Here is a 27,786-nt window from a genome sequence, read left to right on the forward strand (position 1 = left end):
GTTGCTGAGGCGCTGCACTAGGGTGCGGTGGCAGACGGTGTCGAATGCCGCGGAGAGGTCTAGGAGGATGAGGGCCGCTGTTTCTCCGTTGTCCATCAGGGTTCGGATGTCATCGGTGGCGGCGATGAGGGCGGTCTCGGTGCTGTGGTTGGCACGGAAGCCAGACTGTGAGGGGTCGAGGGATCCATTCGTCTCGAGGAAGGCGGCCAGCTGTTTGTTGACGGTCTTCTCTATGACTTTGGCTGGAAACGGGAGGAGCGAGATGGGGCGGTAATTCTTGAGTTCGGTGGGGTCCGCTGTAGGTTTCTTGAGTAGGGCGCTGAGTTCGGCGTGCTTCCAGCTCTCCGGGAAGGTGGCGGTGTCGAAGGATGTGTTGATGATGTCCCGCAGGTGGGGTGCGATGACAGCGTCGGCCTTGTTGAAGACATGGTGAGGGCAGGGGTCGGATGGGGATCCGGAGTGGATGGAGTTCATCATGCGCACGGTGTCTTCGGTGCAGATCGGAGTCCAGGCGCGGAGGGTGGTGGTGGGGGGCGGTGGATCGGTCGTGGCCTGCGTCGGTTGAGTGCTGAAGCTGTTGTGTATGTCCGCGATCTTGTTGTGGAAGTAGGAGGCGAGGGAGTTGCAGAGGTCTTGCGACGGGGTGATGTCGTTGTTTCCGGCGTTGGGGCTGGAGAGCTCTTTCACGATGTTGAAGAGTTCCTTGCAGTTGTGTGCGTTGATGTCCAGCCGGTCCTTGAATGCAGTTTTCTTGGTGGCGCGGATCAGTTGGTGGTGCTTCCGGGTGGCAAGCTTGAGGGTGGTCATGTTGTCCGGTGTTGGTCCCCTTCTCCAGGCTTTCTCGAGGGCTCTGCAGTTCTTCTTGGAGCTCTTGAGTTCGTCGGTGAACCATGGGGCCTTCTTGCTGCCGGGTCTGCTGGGCGGGGTCCTCAGTGGGGCGAGTTCGTCCGCGCAGTTGGTGATCCACTTCGTGAGGTTGTCGGCGGCCTGGCTGGGGTTCGCTGAGCTGGCGGGAGGGTGCTGGCTCAGGGAAGCGGCGAGCTGGTCGGCTGTGATCTTGTTCCAGCTAGAATGTACCCCTCTTTGCCCTACTACTTTCTACCCTAATACAATCCACAACACTCCAATGTACCCTATCTACCACACTCTACCCCACCCTACTCCACTACAATCTACCCCACCCCAATCTACCCCACCCCAATCTGCCCACCCCAATCTATCCTACCCCAATCTTCCCACCCCAATCTACTCCACTCTACCCCACTCCAGTGTATCCAAATCTACCCCACTCCAGTTTAACCCAATCTTCTCCACTCCAATCTACCCTACCTCAGTCTACTCCACTACAATCTACCCTATTCTACCCCACTACAATCTACATCCATCTACCTCGCACAGCCTGTGTCAATCTACTTTACTCCAATCTACCCTTCTCCAATTTACCCCAAACTACCCCCTACAATCTATCCCAGTCCAATTTACCCATCCAATCTACTCCACTCCAGTCTACTCCACCAAACCTAACCCATTCCAGTTTACCTCATCTACATCACTCCAATCTACCCCACTAGAATGTACCCCTCTTTGCCCTACTACTTTCTACCCTAATACAATCCACAACACTCCAATGTACCCTATCTACCACACTCTACCCCACCCTACTCCACTACAATCTACCCTCACTCCAATCTACCCCAATCTAGCCCATTCCAATCTAGCACAATCTACCCCACTCCAATCTAGCAGCAATCTAACCCACTCATCGTACCTCACTCAAATGTACCCTACCCATCCTACCCCAATCTACCCTACACCAGTCTACACCAGTCTGCCTCAATTTGCTCCAATCTCCCTCAGTCTACCCAACTCTAATTTACCCCACTCCAATTTGCCCCACTCTACCCTACTCGATCTACCACAATCCAATCTATCCCAATATACCACACTGTCCCCCCCTCCAATCTATCCAATTCCAACCCACTCCAATTTAACCCAATCTACTTCACTCCAGTCTACCCCACCTTTGTCTACTCCACTTTATCCCACTACAGTATCCCCCTCTCTACCCCACAATCCACACCACCCAACCTATCCCAGTCTACCCCACTCAAATCTACCCCACTCAAATCTACCCCACTCAAATCTACCCCACTCCAATCCACCCCAACCTACCCCATTCTAGTCCACACCAATCCACCACATTCCAATCTACCCCAGTCTACCACACCGACTCCAGTCCTCTCCGTAACCATCTGCCCCAGTCACTCTCCCTCCAATTTACCTGAACCTACTGCCTCCAATCTGGCCCACCCAACCTACCCCACTCTAATCCACCCCAATTTACCCCACTTTACGCCACTACAGTCAACCCCAATCTACCGCACTCCAATCCATCATAATCGACCACACTCCAATCTACCCCACTCCACCCTAATCCAATCTACTCAATGACAATCTACCCCCATTCTAGAGTACCTCAATATACCTCACTCCAATCTACACTGCTCCAATGTACCCCACCCATCCTACCCCACTCCAGTCAACACCAATATGCCTCATTCTACACCATCCCAATCTACCTCAATGTGCCCACCCAATCTTCCCCACACCAACCTGCCCACCCCAATGTATCCCACTCCAATCGACCCCACTCCAGTCAAACCCACCACACTCCAACATACCCCAATCTGCAACACGATCTACTTCACTCTAATCTACTCCAAGACAATCTACCCCACGAGAGTCTACCTCAATCTGCCCCAATCTACCTCACTCCAGTGTATCTCACTCCAATGTACCTCACCCCATTGTACCTCACTCATCCTGCCCCAATATACCCACTCTAATCTACCCTACCTCAATCTGCCCACCAGAATCTACCCCACATCCATCTACACCAATCTACCGCACCCCAATTTACCCCAATCTATCCACTCCGATCCATCCAGTCGCCCCACTCTAGTTTTACCCAAACTACCCCACTGCAATTTAACCCAATCTACCCCACTACAATCCACCCCACCCCAATCTACCTCACTCCAGTGTTCCCCAGTCTACTCCAATCCAGTGTACCCCACTCCATCCCAATATACCCCACTCCAATCTACACCACCCAGTCTAACCCACTCCAGTCCACCCCATCTACCCCACTCTACGACACATCACTCTACCACACTCCACCCCAAACAACCCCACTCCAATTTAACCTAATAGACCCAACTCCATTCTACCCCAGTATACCCCACTCCAATGTACCCCCTCCAAAGTACCCCACCTCAATGTACCAACCAATGTTGGGGTGCCATCCTGCCCCACCCCAATCTGCTCCGGTTTGCCCAATCTATCCCACCCCAATCTGCCAGACAATATTTTACCCCAATCTACCACACCCGACCTAACCCACCCCACCACAATCAACCCCATTCCACTCCACCCCACTCCAATCTACTCCATGAGAGGCCACCCCACTCTACCCCAACCTCTTGCCCCAATTTACCCCAATCTACCCCATTTCAATCGACTCCTATCTGCCCCAGTATACCTCAACAACTACTCCAGTGCAGCCAATTTACCCCACTCAAAACTACCCCACCCCTAGCTACCCCACCCACCCCAATCTACCTACCCCCTTGTACCCTGCCCCAATCTACACCAATCAGCCCCAACCTCCCCATAGCAATCTACCCACCCCAATTTACTGTAATTTTTCTCACCAAGTCTTTCCTCACCCGAACCAACCCTTATCACAATCTGCCACAATCTACCTCCCCACACTCCAATCTACGTCACCACACCCACTTTTAGCCATGCCAAAAAAAAGCCACACAAGTGTACAACATGGCTAGACACATTCCTAAAGTCAATAGCTCTCGCAGAGGCGAGAGCTATTGGTTTTGCCAATGCTTGTTTGAATATTGTCATTCTCTTGTAGGCGATCTCCTAATGCTGTATTTCAATTGCATCCTCTAGTTCACTCTAATTTTTGTAAGCAACCTATATTTCTGTTGCTTGTTGGTGAAAGTCTTCTCAATATACTTAATATTTTTCAAAATAATGTGTACCAATTCTCTGGCTAAATTCCACCACCATTTTTAAAATCCACAGACTATTGTATATGTTTAATAATACCTTGTCCTGGTGAAGACCACTTAAACTACTATGGGTCGAGATGCAGTTGATGTTCTGGGCAAATTGGACTTTACTTGAATGAACCTCATAACCTTGTGTTTGGATATCTTTATTTTACTCCGTCCAAACAAAAACTAAATATTTATTTGGCCCATTCCCTCTTTTGCACTATACACACCTTCAATACTGGTTGAAACCTGCTATGGCGATCCTCCTCTCAGGTGAACCCTGACACTCTAATTCAGTTGCATTCTCAGGTTCTCTTCAGTCCTTGCCTTCATGATCCTTTTGACAGCTGGATTCAACTGTTGTTTATGCTCAATAATTCCTTTCCTGATGATGATCACTTAAACTACCATGGGTTGTAAGACACTCAATGCTTTGCACAATTGGATTTTACTTGAATGAACTTCATTACATTGTGTTTGGATAGCTATGATTTACACTTTATCAACAACAAAACAATTATTGATATGGCCCATTACCTCTTTTGTATTACACACACCTTTATCCTTTCTAAATTCTTCTGCACTTTGTGATCAATTTGGCAGCGCATGGTCACAATGAATTAAATATTACAAACATAAGTGGTTTTATGGCTAATGTCCCTATTTTTTCTGCTTTCATTATTGTTAATAGTTTATATCCGTGATTCATAAGTACATTTTTTCATTGCCTAGTTTAATTATTCCTCTCGGAACCGTTGTTCTTTGTTCTCTTGAATCCCCTGGTTCCAGGTGGTCCTACCACAGCCCCCGTTTTTGATTTACATCTTTGTCAAGGGTGACACGCAAGGTAATCCCGGAGATCTAATTCTGGAGTTGGGGAACAAGATCAGCATCAAATTCTTTTTAGATTAAATAAAGTTTAATCTGCCTGATAGATTTATTTAAACTGAATTTTGGGAGAGTCTTGCCGTTTTGATTGTTTCAACATGATGGCATTTGCGGAGTTGTGAGAATGTTCCCATCCGACTGTAGTTCTTATCTCCACTTTATTCTTTCTCTATCGTGTGAACCAACTGTCTCCATGCCTTGGGCTCACAGCCTCCCATCTCTCTGACGCCCCCAAGGACCTTCTTCCTGTTCTGGGAAGTGATTTCTGCAATAGTATCTTCAGTAATTAAAGTCAGTGCAGGGCTAAGGTCTCCAGCTGTGTTTGTAAATGACACACACAGGTTTTGTACTGCTGAGTCATGGTGAATAAAAAATGCATTCGTATCCGGGAGATGTGAAGCTCAGGCCAGTGAAACTGGGGCAGTGTGTCGTCACATTTTTTTGTTTCCATTTAAAAAGACATTCAACCTAAAAAAAAAATATTATGTATTTCTATGACCCGTGGATCATTTCTAGATTTTTTGGAGGGAATTATGCTCGGCTTCTAGGAGCTGGGTTCAAGATGTTCACTTCAATGGTTTAGAGCCCTGAAATCCCACGCATCTGCCCCTATGCTTCAGCACTTTGAAGGCATGTTAGATTATAGCAATGATTATTTTATTCTAATAGTATTTCTAAGGTATTGGATTGTTAAGCACGAATTGTGCTATTTTATGTGAAACGTGTGCATGAAGCAGATTTAATTTTGAGACTGTATTTTATAAGGTGTCATGGTAAAGCTGCGTGAGCTTTGTTTGGTGAAAGAAAACCAATAAAATAATGGAAAGAACAGTACTGAACTCGTGTATTTTGTGTGTACGAGGAAAGGAATTGCGCTTATTTATACAGCAAATGGAATATTTCAAAAGAAGAATACTGATGGATGAATATCTGATTTAAGTTCGATGTGCTACAAAATCTGACTTCTAATGCATAATGTGCAGACTCCGGACAGGATATAACTAAATTCAGTCCATGCTGAACCATATTGATACCTTGGCACAGTTGGCCAATAGAGTAGAAGAAGTCTGAAATCTACACAGCGGTCCATGCTCCAGACATTTCCAGGTTCTCTGGCGCCTTGATTGAAGTATTCGATGCAATAGTTTTCTTAATCTCATGAGCATAAAGCTCTATCGATCAGCGTGGTCTTCTGAAAGCTTTGCTGGCTTGTCTTTGCTGTACAGCCACATTTTGAAGTGGCACCCCTAGCTTTTCAGTCTATACATGTGGGGGCGCTGCTCTGGGTGGCAAATAAAGTAAATTCCAGGGGTTCAATATGTTACAAATGTGAGATCAGAATGCTACAAGAGATTCCAAAGTTTAGGAAGCATGCTCACATTCATTGGAAATCCAGTACCAGCGGGTTTATGACTCTAATGTAGGCTACTTGAATTCATAAATATGTGCATTGCTTTCAACCATGTACATTTTTTTCCCAACAAAAATGTAAATGTTTACCTTGTTTCAAACTTAATTGATACCTAGTATGATGGGAAAACCATGGAGTAGACTTGTGCATTGTGCAACTTTGTTCTAAATATTCAGTGCCTGATAACATAGGTTACATTCAACAAAAATGTGAAATAAATTTAAAGAAATTAATCTAGACTAGGTGTTATTCCATGATGTCATGGTTTCTAATATCTACCTGTGAAAATATCTACTCCAAATGATCAGCTACCACTATATCTTGAGGTAAATAGATGTATGCAGACTTAAGAATAGTGAAGCTATACTTCCATATGTAAAATTATTTTAACAATAGAGAGGTAGCTGATAAAGTCGAGCTGATATTTTTTGAAGGTCGAGATCATAAACGCAATAATGTGACGTACTACTCCCTAGAAACAATATCTAGAAATAACACGTTTGCTTTATTGCTGCTAACACATTTATGTGAACTGCCCGATATTTATGTTTTTGCCACTAAAATAAATTACACTATTAACTTCATTATGTAGGAATCGGGGTATTCCTGAATTAAAATCCTGCTTATTTCCATAAAAGAGAAACAATCTGTGGGCTGAAGGCCATATATACCTGTAATCCAGTTTTTTGTAATAGTATACCACAAAGTGGCTACTCTGAGCCACCCAAATTCAGGTACTCCCAGTTTTAATTTTGGTATCTCCCATTTCTATCATGTATTTGGGGTGTGGTGTAATGGTTGTTCAAGTCTGACAGAACGTACCATTGTCTGGTGTCCATTCGTGTAAAGGGGTTTGAGGCCAGGGTCCCCATGTGTCATATAGGCAGTAGGAAGAATGCTGCATGTTATTCACTCTCACATCAAGAGAATGATTTCTGTACTTTTCTCCTCCCCTCTGTTTGCTGTCGGGGGTTCTATTTTCCATTGCAGTGTTCCACCACTGTGTAAGATTGCAAGAATGAATCAATGTTTTCTTGTCTGCGAGGTAGAGATATGTGACAGGCAGTACCTGACTTATCTGTGAATTCCAACAAGGAAAATGTCATCTACCCACTATACGATGGTTCCTGTTGCAACTCAAGTCGCTACCAGTGCAGAATGACATGCCGGAGCAGCACCCCAGGAGTAAAGCTTCATGCTTGCTTGGAATTGAAACTTGCTGTGCTTCCTGGAGTGGGACCAGGCTCGGGATAGTTTGTGGATTAGGAGATGCGCATGTAGGCAGCAGTGTTAATTCAGCTTTAACTGGCTCGACTCTTGGTGACCTATCTCCATAACTGTGCTAGTTGAGCTGCTGAACATGCCACCATGGATCCGCCATCTTTTCCCGTTGGCCGTCTAGTCTTTCTAGTCCGTGTTACTGAGGATCTAGCTTTTCCTAATTTGAATGTATTCTTACTCCTTCAGATAAAATGGTGACATTTCACAAATCCATTCATATTATCTCTCCAAATTATCCCTCTAAATACTGTTCCTCTGTCACCCTAGGTCTTTCATTTGTCTTCACCTTACACACCTTCGATCTCATCTTGGAAGCCACCCTTTGAGACGATTCAGATCAGATAGTTCGGGTAACAGGACAATGACGTAACATACCAGACCCTCAAGCAGCCTTCAACTGGTCCCTACACATCCTTCAACAGACCCTTGTATTCACGCTATAAGATATTTGCATAGCCCAGCAGGCTGTTGTGCCACAACCAAACAACTCTTCTATTAATTCCTAGAGCTCTCTAGTATACCTCATCTGTCTCACCTTAACCATCCTTCTTTTCTTCTGTTTTTCGAACCATTTTAGAGTGAGCCAACAGCCTTACAAGGAACCAAAATAAAAATGTTGTTTTGGGTGTAGGAAAGTGTGAGTCTAGCCCTATATTTTCAAGTTATTTGGAGCTAATGGCAAACGCACCTCATCTCATTGCACCTCATCTCATTGCACCTCATCTCATTGCACCTCATCTCATTGCACCTCATCTCACCGCCCCTCATCTCCCGCCCCTCATCTCCCGCCCCTCATCTCCCGCCCCTCATCTCCCGCCCCTCATCTCCCGCCCCTCATCTCCCGCCCCTCATCTCCCGCCCCTCATCTCACCGCCCCTCATCTCCCGCCCCTCATCTCCCGCCCCTCATCTCCCGCCCCTCATCTCACCGCCCCTCATCTCACCGCCCCTCATCTCACCGCCCCTCATCTCACCGCCCCTCATCTCACCGCCCCTCATCTCACCGCCCCTCATCTCACCGCCCCTCATCTCACCGCCCCTCATCTCACCGCCCCTCATCTCACCGCCCCTCATCTCACCGCCCCTCATCTCACCGCCCCTCATCTCACCGCCCCTCATCTCACCGCCCCTCTTCTCACCGCCCCTCATCTCACCGCCCCTCATCTCACCGCCCCTCATCTCACCGCCCCTCATCTCACCGCCCCTCATCTCACCGCCCCTCTTCTCACCGCCCCTCTTCTCACCGCCCCTCTTCTCACCGCCCCTCTTCTCACCGCCCCTCTTCTCACCGCCCCTCTTCTCACCGCCCCTCTTCTCACCGCCCCTCTTCTCACGGCCCCTCTTCTCACGGCCCCTCTTCTCACCGCCCCTCTTCTCACGGCCCCTCTTCTCACCGCCCCTCTTCTCACGGCCCCTCTTCTCACCGCCCCTCTTCTCACCGCCCCTCTTCTCACCGCCCCTCTTCTCACCGCCCCTCTTCTCACCGCCCCTCTTCTCACCGCCCCTCTTCTCACCGCCCCTCTTCTCACCGCCCCTCTTCTCACCGCCCCTCTTCTCACCGCCCCTCTTCTCACCGCCCCTCTTCTCACCGCCCCTCTTCTCACCGCCCCTCTTCTCACCGCCCCTCTTCTCACCGCCCCTCTTCTCACCGCCCCTCTTCTCATCGCCCCTCTTCTCATCGCCCCTCAATACTTTCATTTCCTCTCACCTGGACTATTGCCATGCTCTCTGTCTCCTCTTACCGGACTGTCATCTTTGTGCAACTGGTCAAAAACACTGCAACCGGATGGGTTACAGGCTTTTCAAGACGGGAACATGTGACCCCAGCCCTAGCCTCATTACACTGGTTACCAGTCAGACAAAGCATAATGTTTAAATCACTTTGTTTAGTGCATAAAATCCTGTATACTAAGATGAGCAAACCTATTCATGTTTCCACTAATATTGGCCTTCAAGATGGGCTTAGGTCGGAGTATCCGGGTCTACTTCAGGTTCCAAAAGTGGGGACAGCCATGCTATGTGGCTGTGCCTTCTAGGTGGCTGTGGCCTCCCATCGGAACCTTCTTCCACCAGCTCCTCGTAGCGAGCCCTACCCCATGGAATTCTGCACAGTATTAAGGGCCCTGCTTTACCCTTACAAAAAGTACCTTTTCAATTAGATCCTGAACCTTCAGTGTCAATGTGCCCTCAGGTGGGCGAGTGCTTTACAAGACCTTTAAGGAAATGTTTTTAATGTGCATGAAAGCAGTCTCCTCCAACCATTTCAGGGCTGGTCGGAGAATGAAAGCAAACAGGTTTTCAGATGCACCCCCAATGCAACCCCCTGATTGGTTAGACAGATTCCTACAAAACCTCAGCTTGTCTACTAAACATGGCTACCATTTACTTGGAAGAAATACTGCCTCCCCACCACCCCCTTTAATTGAACAACCCACTTATTCATAAGAAGGTGCAGCTGGACCCCTCCATCTGAGATGGGAGACTGTGGTTTGTGCCTAGTACCAGATTGTTGTTGTGTTTCTTTTTTTATGCACAATCATTTCCACATTCATAAGGAGACGCCATCCTATTCACCCTTCGAGCACAACTCTCTGTGGCGGTCTTTCAACAAACCAGTCTCACAGAACTATTCAGCAATGGACATCACTACACAAATGAGAAATCTTAGGAGCCATGGCTGACCAACAGATACCAACAGATACTACTTTTATTTTTTATGATACTTCTTAGGTTAGTTAATATTTGTCTCTTTTTGGTACATTCGTCTATGGGTTCCTTCTTTTGGCAAAATTTGTGTAAGAGTCTTACAATTATGGCTGTGATAACTGAACGATATGCAACTTGTGAAAATCTAGATGTGCACAAGCATTTTTTCAAAGCGAAAATGACTGCTGCAAACTTTTTAAGTGCTTTGGTTCCATCCCTCCAAATAGGAGGGAAAGAGAAGCTAAAGATGCTGAGAGACTTCCAAGCAGGAGTTAAGACTGAGATCAGCTAGGCTGCATTGCAGTAGACCCAGAGTCAGAAACCATGGGGACTCCACTGGACTCCACTGATACAGAGGAAGACTTAAGTTTCTAGCGTGATTTCAGTGATGGGTCATATGGCAGGTCCTCTCCCTAACCCCCAAAAAAGGCAGTTTGAAACCATTTTTAGGTCTTGTGCTGAGCGTTGCCGTGTGCAGCAATGCTCGCGCAGCGCGAAACCTCTTGTACGTGCTTCAGAAAGCTACCCACACGCTTGTGCTGTCTTCAAGGCCGGACTGGGAACCAAAACTAGGCCTGGCAAAGTGCTCGACCAGCACCCCCCCTAGGCCCAACACCAGCCCCCACCTTCCAGCCCACCAGGGGATTGCCCAGTCCGGCCCTGCCCATCTTCTATTGGCTTTCGCATGCTTTTTTTTTTTAAAAAAAACGGCACACAATTGGGCAAAGGCGGGCGCGTGTCTTGTCTTTGCAACACCCATTCCCGATGGTGGCTAGCATGCGCAGCAGCGCGCGTCCGCCTCGCTGCCACGCTCCCTCCTCCACTCCTCTGTGGTGCGCGCACACTACTACTTTAGATTCCCGGCCCTGCTCCTCTGTGGTGCGCGCGCACCACTAGTTTTTTTCGTTTCCTCAGAAAGCAAAATACTTGCGCCCGGTTGAGTCGACAGGAATATTGGAAGATAACGAGCTGTTTCGGGCGTAGCCGAATCTCCTCCAGGGTTTCTGTTTGCCCGAAGTCAGGAAACCACACGCAGCACAATAATAAAGGAATTTCTAAGAAGAAAATGATCATTTGGATTTCAGCAAAGGGGAAATGTTAGGTCGTCCTCGGGAAAGTTACGGGGGACAGAGCCTTCAGTGCTTGCTGGTGAAACTCTCATGCTTTGCCCTAACGCACGTCTCCTTCAGTTGTTAACTTGTAGGGTTACGGCAGTGGTGGTCTCAGGGGAATGTGTAAATGCATCGTGCTACCTATCGTCCCCTCCCCGCCTTTCCCTAAGCTAAAGCAGAGTTCTTGGGCACTATCTATGCAGAATGGCTGAGAGCAGGTGGAGGCCATGGTTGACACGTCTGCAGGTGAAGCCGTGACTGTTGGCGTGTGCTCCCTTGTCCTCATTCATTCAGAAGTTGCATAGAGTTCCAGAGATTCATCAGTTTCCACCACAAACCTCTCCCGCCACCTTGTCCCAATGCTTCCTGGCCAGACTCCATTTGTTCTCCCTTTAACCCCTTGCACGCTGATGACGGAACCGCTCCTTCATCAGCTGCGGGTGTTCCGTCATGGCCCGCCCCGCTCGATAGAACGCTCATGCGCGGCGCGAATTCCGCGCCTGCGCTGAGGGTTCTATTGAGCGGGGCGGGCCATGACGGAACCGCTCCGTCACCAACATAGCTCAACCGACGCTGGTGACTGAGCGGTTCCGTCACCAGCATGCGGCCGCCGCGCGGCCGCCCCGCCCCCTTAGCACTGCGGTGGAATAGCCGCCGCAGTGAAGGGGTTAAAAAGGGCATCTTGATCATGTGTTCAGTTTGTTTTCAGGGAAGTTGGCCGCCCTCGAACCGAGCTCTGTGCTGGTTGTATTGCAACTGGACGGTGGTTGAAACGCCAGCTGGGGCTTCCAAGGCTGGGGAAGGCGACATCCGCAGAAAGAAAGATGTGATCTTCCTTAAAGTTTTAAATATGCAGGGCACGCTTACCTTCCAAACGCTAATGTGAGCGGCTACAGTACTAGGCTTTCCCGCGCACAGGCGGGGTAGACATTTTGGCACTCTAAAAGTAGTGTACAGCAGAAGTACTAGCGCGCGCCTCGCTCTGCCTCTCTGCCTTGTTTTTGTTAGGCACGGGGAGATTAAGTGATTGCCTAGAATCACAGGATGTTCAGCGGCATTGCCGAGACTCGAACCCAGTTCCCCAGATTCGAGGTCAGCTGCCCTAACTGTTAGGCTTTCTCCTCTCCCCTTTAATATATATTGCCTTTAATTGTTGTTTATCTCAACATATGGCCTTTCTTGATAACGCTTGACTCCCTGCAACATTTGTTTTTCACATATATGTAATACACAACGTAAGAAACCACTGTATGCTTATTCATTTCACTGCCCACAGTCCAGGAGGTTACTGGGATGCCCTTTATGCTATTACCTTTTCACATAACAGCTTGGTATGCTGTGGTGGTGTTCGTTGTTGAATCGTTCACTAGGTATGGCTCAATGTTGGCATCTCCTTTGATGATGTAGGTTATAGTCCTGCCAGGGATCCTCCCCCATCATTTGGTGAAATAGGCTCCAAGTGGTTGTCTTGTGGGTTAAAGTGACTATCCTGATCAGATTCAAGATTAAAATTAAGTGAGCCCTGAGACAAAGGTGATTGCTGTGGGGATGGCGTGCAAGTGGGGTTGGGTGGAGGCTGAGTAACTGGGTGGGCGTGTTTCTGTTTAAGTCTCTGTGGTATGGGTAACATACGAAATTCTTCAGAAAGAAATCTTCAAAGGTCTACTTCCTCTTATTTGAGCTGTTGGGTCAGTCTCCTGATGTGGAGTCCCAGTTCAGGGTGGACTTTGGCACAGAAAGTTTTGATTTACTGCCTTGGGAAGGGGTTGTTCGGCCTTGAGGCTTATAGGCTATAGTGATGATTCTTCAAGACCTAAATGGGCTCCTGGAACCAAACGGGCTCAGGCACAGTGGCAGCAGTAGACAGTCAACCCCTCTTCATGAAATTTTTGGACTGAAGCTTGGCCCCAACAAGAGAATGCCTGCTCTATATGCAAGGCTGGTATTAAGGGCAAAAACCTGAGTCAGTCATCGTATGGCATGCAAGACGCCTGTGTCTTGGGTGCAAGTATATCTGGTGCCCTTGAAGACTGTTCCTCCTCGTAGTCAGAAGCCTCAGAGGAGAGCATTTTCAGACTTTGATCCAGGTTATCTGGCCTGCACCTTCTGACTAGGCGCCCTCGTTGTACTCCGGTCTGTAAACCAATAGCAGCCCTGCAGGGTCTTCCCAAATCAGCCTGTATTGCACCCACTAAAGCTGCTTCTGTATTTTTTACATCCAAATTAGGTCAGACTTTGATTAAAAAAAACTAGTACAGCCAAAACCAATAGGCCTTGCCTTTATAAAAAGTGCCAAGCTATTGCATTTGCCCGTGTGTTTTTTTTAAAGTAGAAATCTGTCAAGATACTGGAGGAAGAGTATATCTAAATGTATTTCAAAAGAGTACATGGAATTCTTTATTTTCTAGCTTTATAAATTAGATGGCTTAAGTTTCCAGATAGTTTCAATCTGCAAACTGGCAGGATTTAAATAATTATTTTCAGTTATAAGGAAAACACTTGCCAAGGCATGATTATTTTACACAGGGCTTGGCATTTGGTCCGCTGCAGTAGATTACAGCAGAGGTTCTTAACATGACTTTCATGGAGCCCCGATTATTTATTAGTGAAATCCAGGGGCCCACACCGAGTCATTGCAGGAAGCTGGGGACCCTGGCTTAAGCATTTTTAATGATTATAAACTCCAAACAAATAGATCTTTGGGGACCTGTTCTGAGATTGGGGAATCTCTGCTTCATAATGCAACAAACAAAGCTGTGTTTGAGTTGGTAAAAGGCGGAGCTCTCTGTCATTAATGTGCTCTGAAAGTGGCTACGACGTGCTTCGTCTATACAGGTTGTTGTAACAACCCATTTGTGGTAGTCCTGGTCCAGGAGGGCCGACTTTGGTTCATGCCAAGGCTTTACAGCCCATAAATCCTCATGAGGGCAGACCTCTCACCAATAGACTTGTTTATATTGAGTTAATAAACTTTGTTCAAAAATATTTAGTTACTTTGAGCCTGTTTCAATTGCTAAATATGCCCACCTGCCTCCTTGTTTACTTTTGCCTTTTATACCATTAGCAATAGTGCTGTGCAAATATAATAACTGCACTACAAATTAAAAAAAACAAAAGTAAAAATGTTTTTATTTTCAACGCCAACAGCTCTAACTTTAACTAATGTGAGACCTGTTGCATTGCAAATGCTTGTTATTTTTGGGGTGTGCTTTGGATTGGGCACTCCTGATGCCTCAGACATTTCTAGTAATGCAACGGTTTGCCGGGTGAGCTGCCAGAATACCTTAATGCCAACCTCCCAGATACATTCACAAGATGTCACATTTCCTCCCCATCTCACAGGTGTTATACTTTGTGAAATCCTGAACCCACGGGGGATCCAGGGGCCCGAAATATGAAAGGACTTTTACAGTTGAGAAGTCTGCAGTTTGCAAAATCACTGGGTGGGGTAACTTCAAAAATGCCTTTTTAGAATGTGAGAAACTCCATTTGTGAGTCTCAAAAGCCTTTTCCCCTCGCAAAATGGGTTCTACGCCTCATTCCGAATGGTAATTAGAAGGGGTTATGACCGACACATCCACTTTTGATTTCGATCACAGTGATACATCAATGGTTTTTATTGCAATTGGGAATTAAAATGCAGGAACAGAGGTCAATTTGCCTGTTGTAGGCCACCATCTGTGCATTTGCAGCCAACAAAAGGGGAATCACAAATTGCGACCAGTCTAATCATTTTTGTTGATTTTAAAATTTGCAATGTGGTCCCATCGCAAATTGTATATCCACACTCACAAAGCAGTCGTTGAGCAATTTGCTGATATTGGTTGTGAATGAATGTTGGAACGTCGGTCCTCAAAGAGGTGTGTGTGGTTTTTTAGGTCTCGCCTGTCGATGCGCATGCGCATCGAGCTTGCGAGCCTATTGCGGCTTAACCACTCTTTAACTAACAAGCAAGGAATCGTGGCGATTCCTTGCAGTGCCCGTGACTTTTAAGCTCAATGCGCATGTGCATTGAGCTTAAAAGCGCGTGCACATCAGTTCCCTCAGCCGCAATCGCCGTCTGTTCCCTCAGCCGCATTCCTCCGACACCTTTTGAAGTGAAGCTTAGGTTCACTTCAAAGGCCCCGGCTTCTTCACACCCACATGCCGCTCTCCCGGCTCCGCCCCCTCCCCTGCCCGCCGTGTGCATTTCTCCTCCACCCTCTCCCCACAGCAATGCCCTCCCCTTATCTGCCTTTCCCTCCGTCTTTTTTTTTTTTTTACCCGCTCCGCCCCCTCCCCTGCCCGCCGTGTCGCATTTCTTTTCTCCTCTTTGCGCCCCCCCCCCCCCACCAGGCTCTCCCGCCCCCATCCGGCTTCCCTCCGCGCAGCCATCTGCCTGCCACACTTCTCCCCTCGTTCGCATTCCCGACCCCCCCCCTCTCCCCCCTCCCCCCCCTACGGCTTTCCTTGTTTCGTTTTAAGCTTTCTCCTCTTCTTTGGGTACAGCTGCTTGGACGTCGCGCTTTATTGGCCGCTTCATATTTACAAAAAGCTCTCACTGTACACGCCCGCTCCCCATCCTTGGCTACAGCTGCTTTGGATATTGCACATTATTAAACGCTTTTTATATTTACAAAAAGGGCATGCTGCGACATCTCGCTCTAACTTAAAATATGGTGGCCGCAACTCTTGTGTGGCCGCTTTATATTTACCAAAAATCACTTGCCTGGACGTCGCACTATAACTTTAACTATTTTGTTTTTATTTTCAATGCGACACAACATGCTTTAGATTTAACATTTCAGCTGCGCACCTTACTTTTGTGCTGCGCGACTCACCTAAATCCACTTTTAAAATATTCGTAATTCTTTTCAACAGCGCACCTTGCCTTGCTTTAACTTTAACTATGGTACACTTTAACTATGGTACCCATGCGTCTATTGTCAGCAGCTCACCGGCCCTTTACGATGCATGCTGTCCTCAAGGCCTGCTCCTCCAATTGGCCACTGCCTGGGCTTTTAAATTCTGACTTACGTCCTGCTGCAGAGACCACCCACAGCATATACCTCTTCGGCTTTTCAGCATTTTCAAAACCAAGAGCTTTAACTTTCACAAATGCGACACCTATGCTTGTATTTGTAGTGACTGATCCAACACAGATCGGTAACCAAAATTAAACAAGTATTTGCAATGAAATAGGTCTGCATTAGTGAAATTTCAACATGGCGGGCGCCTGCCTTCACTTTCTATTTTTTAATTTGTATAGCATTGACGGCACCCCGCGCTTTAGCTTTAAGCATATAAAGTTAAAACGCGGCACACCGCAAAGGCTACAAAACCACTCAAAAAACGCTTGTTCTTGTGTAAGTCTTTCCTCCTGCACTCTCTGTTGTTCTGTCACCCACCGGCTTCACCCTGATTCCTCTCTCTTGCGCTTGTCCATGTGCTCTATCCACGGCTTCCACCACCGGCGCCCTTTGTGCAACTTATCACCTTGTTGCTTCCACATACTCTCCACCTCCCCCCTTTGTTGCTTCGTTCTCTCGCCCCCCCCCCCATCACGTTCGCCCTCAGAATCACCCATCCACTTTAAAAATGAAATAAAACCACTTTCATATGTTTTCTTCTATTTTTAGTCACTGATCCGACACGGATCGGTAACCAAAATGTAACAAGTATTTGTAATGCAATTGGTCTTGCATTAGTGTAACTTTGAGCTATTGCCATTGCCAATGCTAATGTTTTTTTGTTTTGCTTTTTACGACACTGCGTAATTCTATTTCCATGTTAGGTCTCAAGGAAAGGGTGCAGTACCACAGGCTGTTACTAGGTGTTCCTGTAGAGTTGTGAAGTACTGCACCCTTAATGCAAATATAAACAGATACATTTATTAGCAGTGACATTTTTGTTAGCTTGTGTTTTGAAAATGCACAATTGTTTTTATTTAACTTTATTTCACAAACAAAAATAAATAAACAACAATTTTGCATTTTCAAAACGCCACTCACCCACGCAACGCCACTCACCCACGCAACGCCACTCACCCACGCAACGCCACTCACCCACGCAACGCCACTCACCCACGCAACGCCACTCACCCACGCAACGCCACTCACCCATGCAACGCCACTCACCCACGCAATGCCACTCACACGCAACGCCACGCCACTCACACGCAACGCCACGCCCACGCAACGCCACGCCACACACACGCAACGCCACTCACACACGCAACGCCACTCACACACGCAACGCCACTCACACACGCAACGCCACTCACCCACGCAACGCCACTCACACGCAACGCCACTCACACGCAACGCCACGCCACTCACACGCAACGCCACTCACACACGCAACGCCACTCACCCATGCAACGCCACTCACCCACGCAACGCCACTCACCCACGCAACGCCACTCACCCACGCAACGCCACTCACCCAATGCCACTCACACGCAACGCCACACACGCAACGCCACGCCACTCAAACACGCAACGCCACTCAAACACGCAACGCCACTCACACACGCAACGCCACTCACCCACGCAACGCCACTCACCCACGCAACGCCACTCACACGCAACGCCACGCCACTCACACGCAACGCCACGCCACTCACACGCAACGCCACGCCACTCACCCACGCAACGCCACTCACACACGCAACGCCACTCACCCACGCAACGCCACTCACCCACGCAACGCCACTCACCCACGCAACGCCACTCACCCACGCAACGCCACTCACCCACGCAACGCCACTCACACGCAACGCCACGCCACTCACACACGCAACGCCACTCACACACGCAACACCACTCACACACGCAACGCCACTCACCCACGCAACGCCACTCACCCACGCAACGCCACTCACCCACGCAACGCCACTCACCCAATGCCACTCACACGCAACGCCACACACGCAACGCCACGCCACTCACACACGCAACGCCACTCAAACACGCAACGCCACTCACACACGCAACGCCACTCACACACGCAACGCCACTCACCCACGCAACGCCACTCACCCACGCAACCCCACTCACCCACCCAACCCCACTCACCCACGCAACGCCACTCAAACACGCAACGCCACTCAAACACGCAACGCCACTCACCCACGCAACGCCACTCACCCACGCAACGCCACTCACCCACGCAACGCCACTCACCCACGCAACGCCACTCACACGCCACGCCACTCACACGCAACGCCACGCCACTCACACACGCAACGCCACTCACACAACGCCACTCACCCACGCAACGCCACTCACCCACGCAACGCCACTCACCCACGCAACGCCACTCACCCACGCAACGCCACTCACACGCAACGCCACGCCACTCACACATGCAATGCCACTCAAACACGCAACGCCACTCACACACGCAACGCCACTCACCCACGCAACGCCACTCACCCACGCAACGCCACTCACCCACGCAACGCCACTCACCCAATGCCACTCACACGCAACGCCACTCACACACGCAACGCCACGCCACTCACACACGCCACGCCACTCACACACGCCACGCCACTCACACACGCAACGCCACTCACCCACGCAACGCCACTCACCCACGCAACGCCACTCACCCACGCAACGCCACTCACCCACGCAACGCCACTCACCCAATGCCACTCACACGCAACGCCACACACGCAACGCCACGCCACTCACACACGCCACGCCACTCACACACGCAACGCCACTCACACACGCAACGCCACTCACCCACGCAACGCCACTCACCCACGCAACCCCACTCACCCACCCAACCCCACTCACCCACGCAACGCCACTCACACACGCAACGCCACTCACACACGCAACGCCACTCACACACGCAACCCCACTCGCCCACGCAACCCCACTCGCCCACGCAACCCCACTCGCCCACGCAACCCCACTCGCCCACGCAACCCCACTCGCCCACGCAACCCCACTCGCCCACGCAACCCCACTCGCCCACGCAACCCCACTCGCCCACGCAACGCCACTCGCCCACGCAACGCCACTCGCCCACGCAACGCCACTCGCCCACGCAACGCCACTCGCCCACGCAACGCCACTCGCCCACGCAACGCCACTCGCCCACGCAACGCCACTCGCCCACGCAACGCCACTCGCCCACGCAACGCCACTCGCCCACGCAACGCCACTCGCCCACGCAACGCCACTCGCCCACGCAACGCCACTCGCCCACGCAACGCCACTCACACACGCAACGCCACTCACACACGCAACGCCACTCATCATATTGTGCTGCAAAACTAAATACTTATAAGGTCCCACAAGCGAGACCTATTGGCAATGCCAATGCTTGTTTTTTTTACATTGAGTTGGTAACAAACTTCTATTTGACCACTTCTTTAAGTTTTTGGAAATATATTTTGCCAAAGACCTTTTTATATTTGTCATTTAGGAATGTTTTTATAATTTGACAATCTTGTTTTTGTGAATTAAATGTACCCTGAAATCAGTTTATGTTACAAACTACTTAATTTCAGTGAGGGATTTTGTAACAGAAAATTGTCCAGTGAGCAAATACTGCGGGGTGCGCTGTCGGGAGTAATTCTGGTCTTGTAAGATAGCGTTGTTAATTTTTTGAATAATGCATGGTTTGGAAAATGCCCTCTGCTTCGCCTATGTGTATTTGGCAGAATTTGAAAAGTCATACTGCTGTGATACAATAGTGAGCTGTGCCTTTAATTTGCAGATTCAATGATGCAGCATGGAGTTGCGGTCCATTTATGAGCTAGGACGCCTACCCCTTCTCGTTACATTGTTTGATCTATGATGTTAGTGTCCTAAACGGCTATTTCCCTTGTAAAAATACTCTAGCTACAAGGAAATTTCAGCATATGAAGTAGTAATTGCAATTCATTCTGCATATAAACACAATGTTGCCATTTGTTTTTAAATATGGACTTGTTGCTGCAATGATTTAAAATGTAGTGGGCGTTAACTCCACCCAGAGGTGATGCTACAATTCTTTCATCTCATGCCATTGACGGTCTCATGCCATTGACGGTTTATGCATCATCCCGCCTCGTATGGAATTTTTGCCTTGCAACATATGAGGGACTACTAGTTTCCATCCTAACAGAACACTGAATGAATAAGACAATAAGATGTCTGCCTCATTGAGGCATTGTATACAGCAAGTAATAATTTATTGTGTTTTTTGCTTTCATTGTAGTGGGCTTTTTAATGATTTAGTTAGGACTCAAAATGCAAGCTAGACCTACTGGCTTTGCCAGTGCATGTGATTTTATTTGTATTCTCGTTCAATGATGTCGTATTTTTCTTGCTTCCTTTTGTTGACCTCTGAAACTGTCTAAATACCAGTCACCCCTTAATTACGTGTCCCGACTGAAAGCTCTTAAGTGTTGGCAAATATCCATCCGAGGTCATCATTAACTGGCAGGTATGGCTTGAGAGGCAAAAAATATATATTTTAATCGCCTGCTTCTTGGCCTGGGGAGTGAGATTTGAATCTCTGAGCTATTATGTAAACTTTTTTTTTTAAAGACGGAAGCGCTAATATTCCCACGGTCGGGAGGTTTGCCCCTTATGATCTGTCCCTTGCAGGGTTTATTTTTGTACAAAGAGTAGTAAAGTCCTGCTGTCCAAGTCACAGGAGCCTTGGGGCATACTAAACTGCTCTGTGATTGAAGCTACGGTTGGCACGAACCAACTCTCCCAAATGGGGGTTCCGGGGAAAATCGTTGCATGAAAACGCCCATTCCGAGCATTCTGTTAAACACTGCGCATTTCTTGGCTTTTAATCAAGATGTAATATGTTGATTTACAAGTGCCGTTAGGGGTACCAGGAGATACTGCCTTCAGGGCGCTCCGATGTTAGAGCTGCTCCCCTCTTCGATGGTGGATGGAGGCGGCCTCTGAGGAGAAACTTCCTTGCTGTCCGGCAGGAGCTGTCAGGGGCCGCCGGGGGGCGATGCGGCCAGACCTAGGCAGCAGCGGAGGGAGCCGGCGGGCCAGCGCCTGTCCCCGCTGGTAGCTCTCGCCGCCCCGGGCCTCTCGTTTGTGTACAGACCCACCAACATGCCGGTCCGAAGAAGCGGAGGGCCCCGGCCCCCGCTCAAGGTAGGTGTCGCCCTGTGTTTGGGAAGTGAGGGGGGCTCCGTCGGTCGGCGTGATCCGACCAAGTGTTCCCACGCTGCCATGAAACTTGCGGTGCAGGACAGACCGCCACTGCGCAGGACAGACCGCCGCTGCGCAGGGCAGCGGCGCGTGACGGCAAGTGGTCTGTGTAGTTCTCTCAGCTGCGATGAAAAACTAGTATTCAGAAAGGTAAACTTATTTGAAGCCCCCAGCTGCCTTATGTAGAAGTCTATCATCAAGGGGACGTTCACGTGCGTGTATTTTTAAAGAATTACTTTGGGAACCTTGCATTGACCCGTTGTGTACCTGCAGAACTGACTGCGCCCTTCATCTTTACCATGTCGATCTAGAGCTCGATTTAGGTGTTGAATAACGCATTCGAACCGGTCATGTTCTACTGGGAGCCGAGTAATTACTCAAGTGCTTGCCGAACTTGTGCCTCTATTTCCTGCCCATCACCTGTATTTCTGAAAGAAAAAATAGCGTCTCGCTTCCATATTTATTTACAGTAGTCAGTCAGTGTTGATTGTCTGGCGCTTCCCCTCAATTTGTCTTTCCAACTCACGGAGGGTGCCATCTGCTCGGCTTCTGAGACCCAGATTAGTTGCGGAGTGTACGAGGCGCCGGCTGCGGAGCGGCTCCCGCTGTGGGCACTCTTATAGCGCCTACAACCCGGTGGGGCGCACAGGTCGGGACTTAGGTTGCAATTGCTGTAGCTTGACATTGAAGTGCTTTATCGTGTATTTGATGCACACTTACGTTTGTTCCTAAACTAAAGGTTAAAGGAAAGACCTGTCACTGGGACAGTCCTCGATGGGAATGAATTTTGACTTGGAATGTGTTGTCATACGGTAGCCCCTTTTATTTACCCATCAAATGACCTGCTCTCCTCGGTTGTTAAACTGAGCATGGCGTGCCTTGGTTATTTTTTTTTCAATTTTGGCCCTTCTAAGCAGGAGTGCTGTACCAGTACTGTATAATACCGACTCTTCTCCCTTCTGCTGTTGTGTTCATTTATTGGGGGGGGGGGGGGGGGGGTACCCGTTTCTAGATACAGACTTGGCTTAACTTGGTATGCTGTTGATCTGATTTCTGAAACCCATTTTACCAAGTTAAGATTAATAATTTACTCTCAAAGTGGCCCGCACATGCATCCAGCGGAACCAGCATATTAGTAAAACTGCAGTTTAAATGTGACAAAAAAGGGCGAGCATTATCCAAGGCTGACTACTTAACGATCGTATATGTACCTCAAAAAAAGCGCAAACAGCGAGCGCTCCGATTAATAGTTTTTTTTTATTAAGAAGCATTAATCAGTGTGACATTAGTCAGTTTCCATTTACTCCCAGTTAAAAGTAAGAGTTAACTGAATGCAGTGCTGCTTGCCTGAGCGAATAGTTGCGTCAGAGATAACACGTATAGTGATGATATCCCTGTGGAAGGGCAACACGAAGTCAGGCAGCAGGATAGGAACTGCCCACGTGGACCCAGTTATGTCACAGGCCTTTGTGACTGGGTGTAAAGAACTAAAATCGTTTACGCCTCGTTTATCTTGAAAACCACACGAGTAGTTGTCATGTCTTGTCCTAAATACATTAAAAAAAAACATAATTCGGCAGCCCCAATAAAGTTATACTTCATTTCGTACAACTTTATTGGGGTTGCCGAATTATGTTTTTTTATCTGTTTTTATGACAATACATGAAAACTAATTACAAACATAACATAATTAGGCAGCCCCAATAAAGTTATACGAAATGAAGCCCCCCCCCACGCCGCCTGCAGAATGTCATGAAGGCCCCAGAGTCGCCCATTTCTCAAATATTCAATGGCTTCGTGCTGAATGGAGTCCTATTATGCCTCTGAGTAGCCCCTTTAATGAATGCATGCATAATATATACAGCATTTGCTATTTGTATGCTATTCAACAGAGGCACCAGAAACCAAAAGAAGTCGAAGACCCAAAACGTGGTGGCACTTTAATTTTAATTGACGTTCTCTTTTCAGGAGCGTGCATCGCTTTACCGCCTAAGCTAAAAAGTATGTAGCTCCAGTCTGTGTATTTTACATGCTGGAGTATGCTGATTTCATACTCGCTAAACTTTGTACCTTGATTTTGCAACACACACATAAATAACTAAACACATTCACTACAGCTTTAATGGAATAGGAACCAAATCCGCTATCCAAACTATGAGCTCATCTCTCTACCTACCATTTTGTGCTATTAGGACCCTCAACATGCTCCTTATGCAGTCCCGTACACAATCTCCGCTTTCAGCAATCACTCTGTAACCTCATTCTCTTAAAAAAGTCAACCATAAGCATTCTTTTCTATTCTTGCTGCTTGCCACCTCCCACCCTTCTATCCCTCTTCCTTACCCTAACCTCCATCACGTCACAAGTCCTACTCACCCCCTTCTTAGCCCAGGCTTCCTCTGTCATACTAAATATTTTAACTCTACATTATTAAATCACTCCCTGTAACTACATTTTCCCTACATATGTTTGCTTCTTGCTAGCTACTACCCTCCCTGCTTCACGATGGCTTGTGTCCCCACTAACTGCTTAGTAGATGTCTTTGCCCTCAAACTTTTTAACCTTTCTCATGACTCCGAAAGCCTTGAATGACTATCACTCAACAGTGTTATCGTCATCCCCTCCAACAGTATTGGATATAAACCGCTGCAGTTAGTCCTTCACAGTTTATACCTCACTGAGACGGTACTTGGTCACATCTCGGACGTCTTCACCACATCCCCACCACAAACACTTGTCTTCCTCACTTTTTCCCTCGACTCCTGCCTCATTTAATGCAGATGGTTTTGTACGGTTAGCCGAGTTTGCACTGGGCATCCTATGCACTTAGCTCTCTAGGTTACTTCTTGCTTGACCAGTCAATCCTTATGAATGCATTGATGTTCCCTATCTCTTGGGCCACGCTCTGCCTTTGGGCATCCATGAGTCTCTCTGGTGCTCTCTCTTCTGGCATTACACCATTTCATAACGGAATCTCTCAATTTGGGATATTTTCACCTCTTTGATCCCAGGACGACCAATTGCGTTAACCAAGCTGCCCAAGTAGATTGCCAAAGCCATCTCACCTCACATCAACCGCACCACTTGCCTTGCTGTGGTTGGACAGGGGATTGTTCTGCACCTCCTAATGCGAGCACAGTCAAATAGGATTCATCTACTGCTGATCAACCAGACCCTTGACCTTTCTTGCTCCCGTTGAGTTCCAACGTAATATTATCGTGCACTCTGATAGAACACTTTAGTGGAACTTTGGTAGGCACTTTTCCTACCTGGACAGCAGACAGACAGACTGGGACCAGGTTATAAAATCCAAAAGAACACTATCAAAACACATTAACTCCTGAAAAAGTATCCTTTTCAGACTATTTCCTATCGTAATGCACTTCCACCTACTTGATTGTCAGCAGCTGTTCTGACTCCCAAGGAATACTTTTGAAAGTTTGCTAATGTTGCACAATGTTCTATTGTAATTGAATTGTGTAAAGCCCCCATTGCCCTGTTAATAGATTTATTGTCTTTAAGTATCGTAAATAAAATCGATAAATAGGTTCACGCCTCGTTCTGCAGCCGTCAACTTAACCGCTGCTTCCATCCTTCTCCTCCTGTTCACATATGTGAGATCCATTCCCATTAATTATTCATTGTAGCTTTGATGTTCATCCGTATCCTATTCCTGAGTTAACTTTTCAGTTGTAACTGGCAAAGCATGGGACACCTTCACTATTTCATACTGATCTAGTTGAAGATTTTGTCCGGGACCACCCTTTTAGAAATCCGAGTCAGACTGCAGCATCTTGTCAAGCTTCCTTGCTTGCAAAGGGAGAGTGCTGCAGAAGCAGCTGCCAGGACGGCATAGCATGCCTTTTGTCAGCTGTCTATCCCTCTGTTGGTACCTCAGGTGGAGGAGGTCCTTCCATTGAGTCTTACCCCCTGATCTTGAATATCAGCCTCTGAGGTCCTGCAGGCTGAGAGGTCAGAGCAGCGGGAAGATGGGGTGGTCCATGATCTACTAGAGAAGTTGCCTTGGATGTTGATCCACCTCAGGAGACTCCCCAAGAGCGACTCCCAGGTGGAGCCAGCTGCCTTCATCAGCCAGTCTACTTTGCGGACTCCATGGGTCTGTTGGGTTGCCATGAATGCTCTGAGGCTGGGTTTGGACAATGCTAAACGGGCAAGCATTCTGGGATGTTTGGAGGAAGCTTGAGCTACTGAAGTGACCCTGTAGCATTAGTGACTGGTCATCCAGGTGCTGGGGGACGGGTTCCTTCCATCCCAGGTCAGATTCATCCCTCTTGGTCTAAGATGCTGACCCCATGCTCCTACATACAGAGTCATCTCCGATCCGCCTTGCGCCTACAGTCAAACGATGTACTCCTCACCTGCTGCCTGTTTGGACAGTCACTGATTTTACTCGCACACAAGCAGAGTAGCATCAGTAGAAGTCACATGACTCTTGAATTTGGCAAGGAGATGGTAACATCCATGAGGCAGACCGGTGCGGTTGTCAGTGATGGCCTCGGAAAAGCATGCAAAGATGCTCCATACACCTCTGGGGAATGCCGTAAAGAGTACATCTCCTGGCTTGAACTGCCTTCCCGCCTCCTCCATCCCATTTGACACATTCGATGGAAAGGGAGTTGGCCTTTTTCAGAGCCAACAGTGGATCACTTCCAAAGGATCACAGTCGTTTAAACAGGTGAAGAGGTAAACTACATACTTTCCTTTATGTTGCCTCTTTCCCTCCCAACCTTTGCCTTCATGTCTCCTATTGTTTACCTTCTTTTTTCCCCACTCTCTCCTTTTCTCTTCTGCTCCTTCCCCTCTCCTATACCTACTTTTATTTCATTTTAGAACACTTTCCTTGTTTCCACTATTCCGTCATGAGCTCGCTCCTTTGTCACTCTCTTTCCTGTCAACACCCTTCATCCCTTTCCTCTCTCCCACCCTTCATTCCTTTTGTCACTCCCACCCTTCCCAGTCAGTCTCTTCCTTTCCACCCTTCCCAGTCAGCCTCTTCCTTTCGGTCCTACTCCCATAGTCCCGCCCTTCCTCCCAGGTTGCTTTGCAGTACAGACATACACACGTCTCCGAGTATGGATCTGCCCTGTTGAAGTTAGTATTCACTATTTCTATTTAATTTGCTGCAAGTTCTTGCTCCTGCCAAAACGAATCCTGGGTTTCTTTTTTCCCCGTGGCCCTTCTGGGTCACACATCCCACATGGAGACTATTGACTCTTGAGTTTAAATAAATTCAAGGTTTGACAAAGTTCGGCATCATTCTGCATAATGTAGCTCCGATATTTTTCCAGATGGCAAAGATGTGTTTTACAGTCGGGGCCAGCTTTAGCGCTATTGGCTCCGGGGGAGGAGGCACAATTTTTTTCAGTACCCCTTCTCCCCATGACCTCCTCCTCGTATTCCCTCACTATTACTCGGCAAAAGGGCCCCTTTTCTGTCCATAACCCCTCTCTCACATGCATTTCATTGGTTTTAAAGCCCTGGAAACGGCTGGCTTTTCTAATCCACACAGCTTTCCACATATAATACAGATGTGTTCTTTGAAGAGGCACATTAACCCTCGGTGCTACTTTATGGCGAGTAAAAAATGCCACTAGACAAAACTCTGATCTCTCTCTATAGCAGGACCATAATCGCAAGAGTTATCTTGACGTTTTAATTGCTGCCTGAAAGCTGCATGCACAAGGAACTCTGCAGCAGGTGCTTATACATTGTAAGTTATTGCTAAACACAGCGCCCCCTTGTGCCACCGCTCCGTAGTTTCCTGCTGGACACGTTCTAGTGTTTGACATTATACTAGTTTGCCAGCCACTATCACCCCCCACCCATCCATCACAGGTGTCACCGGTCAGATGACCATACCAATAAAAGAGGATTGGCGCACATGCCCTGGGTCAGTTCCATACACAGTAGCTATGTGTCTGCCTGGTCCGTGATGCTGAATGCGGGCCTAGGGCTCAAGATCCTACACCCTCAAGGTTAGCGCCCAGTGCGGCTGCACCAGTTGCACTGCCCGAACGGCCCTGTATTTCAGTTGCAAAAACCACAGTTGATGGACAGAATGTAGAACAATGTCTTACATTCACCCCAGTACAAAGATCTGGGCCTAAATCCATCTTTTTTTGCACT

At 48.1% G+C, this 27,786-nt stretch overlaps 1 protein-coding gene across 3 annotated transcripts in view; it reads left to right on the forward strand.

Annotated features, from left to right (window-relative positions):
- The window catches only part of LOC144818378 (tight junction protein 2-like), a 438,051-nt gene that overhangs the window by 102,609 nt on the left and 307,656 nt on the right, over positions 1–27,786 (forward strand). The window contains exon 1 of one of the 3 annotated variants that reach the window (XM_078675740.1): positions 21,495–21,582. The exons of the other annotated variants lie outside the window; for them this stretch is intronic. Coding sequence (XP_078531866.1) covers positions 21,541–21,582 — 42 coding nt within the window. The 5' untranslated portion in view covers positions 21,495–21,540. Of the gene's footprint in view, positions 1–21,494; positions 21,583–27,786 lie in introns of those variants that run through there. 3 annotated transcript variants of the gene reach the window in all.

Source organism: Lissotriton helveticus, chromosome 2_1 (assembly GCF_964261635.1).
Source record: "Lissotriton helveticus chromosome 2_1, aLisHel1.1, whole genome shotgun sequence".
Taxonomy (NCBI): Eukaryota; Metazoa; Chordata; class Amphibia; order Caudata; family Salamandridae; genus Lissotriton; species Lissotriton helveticus.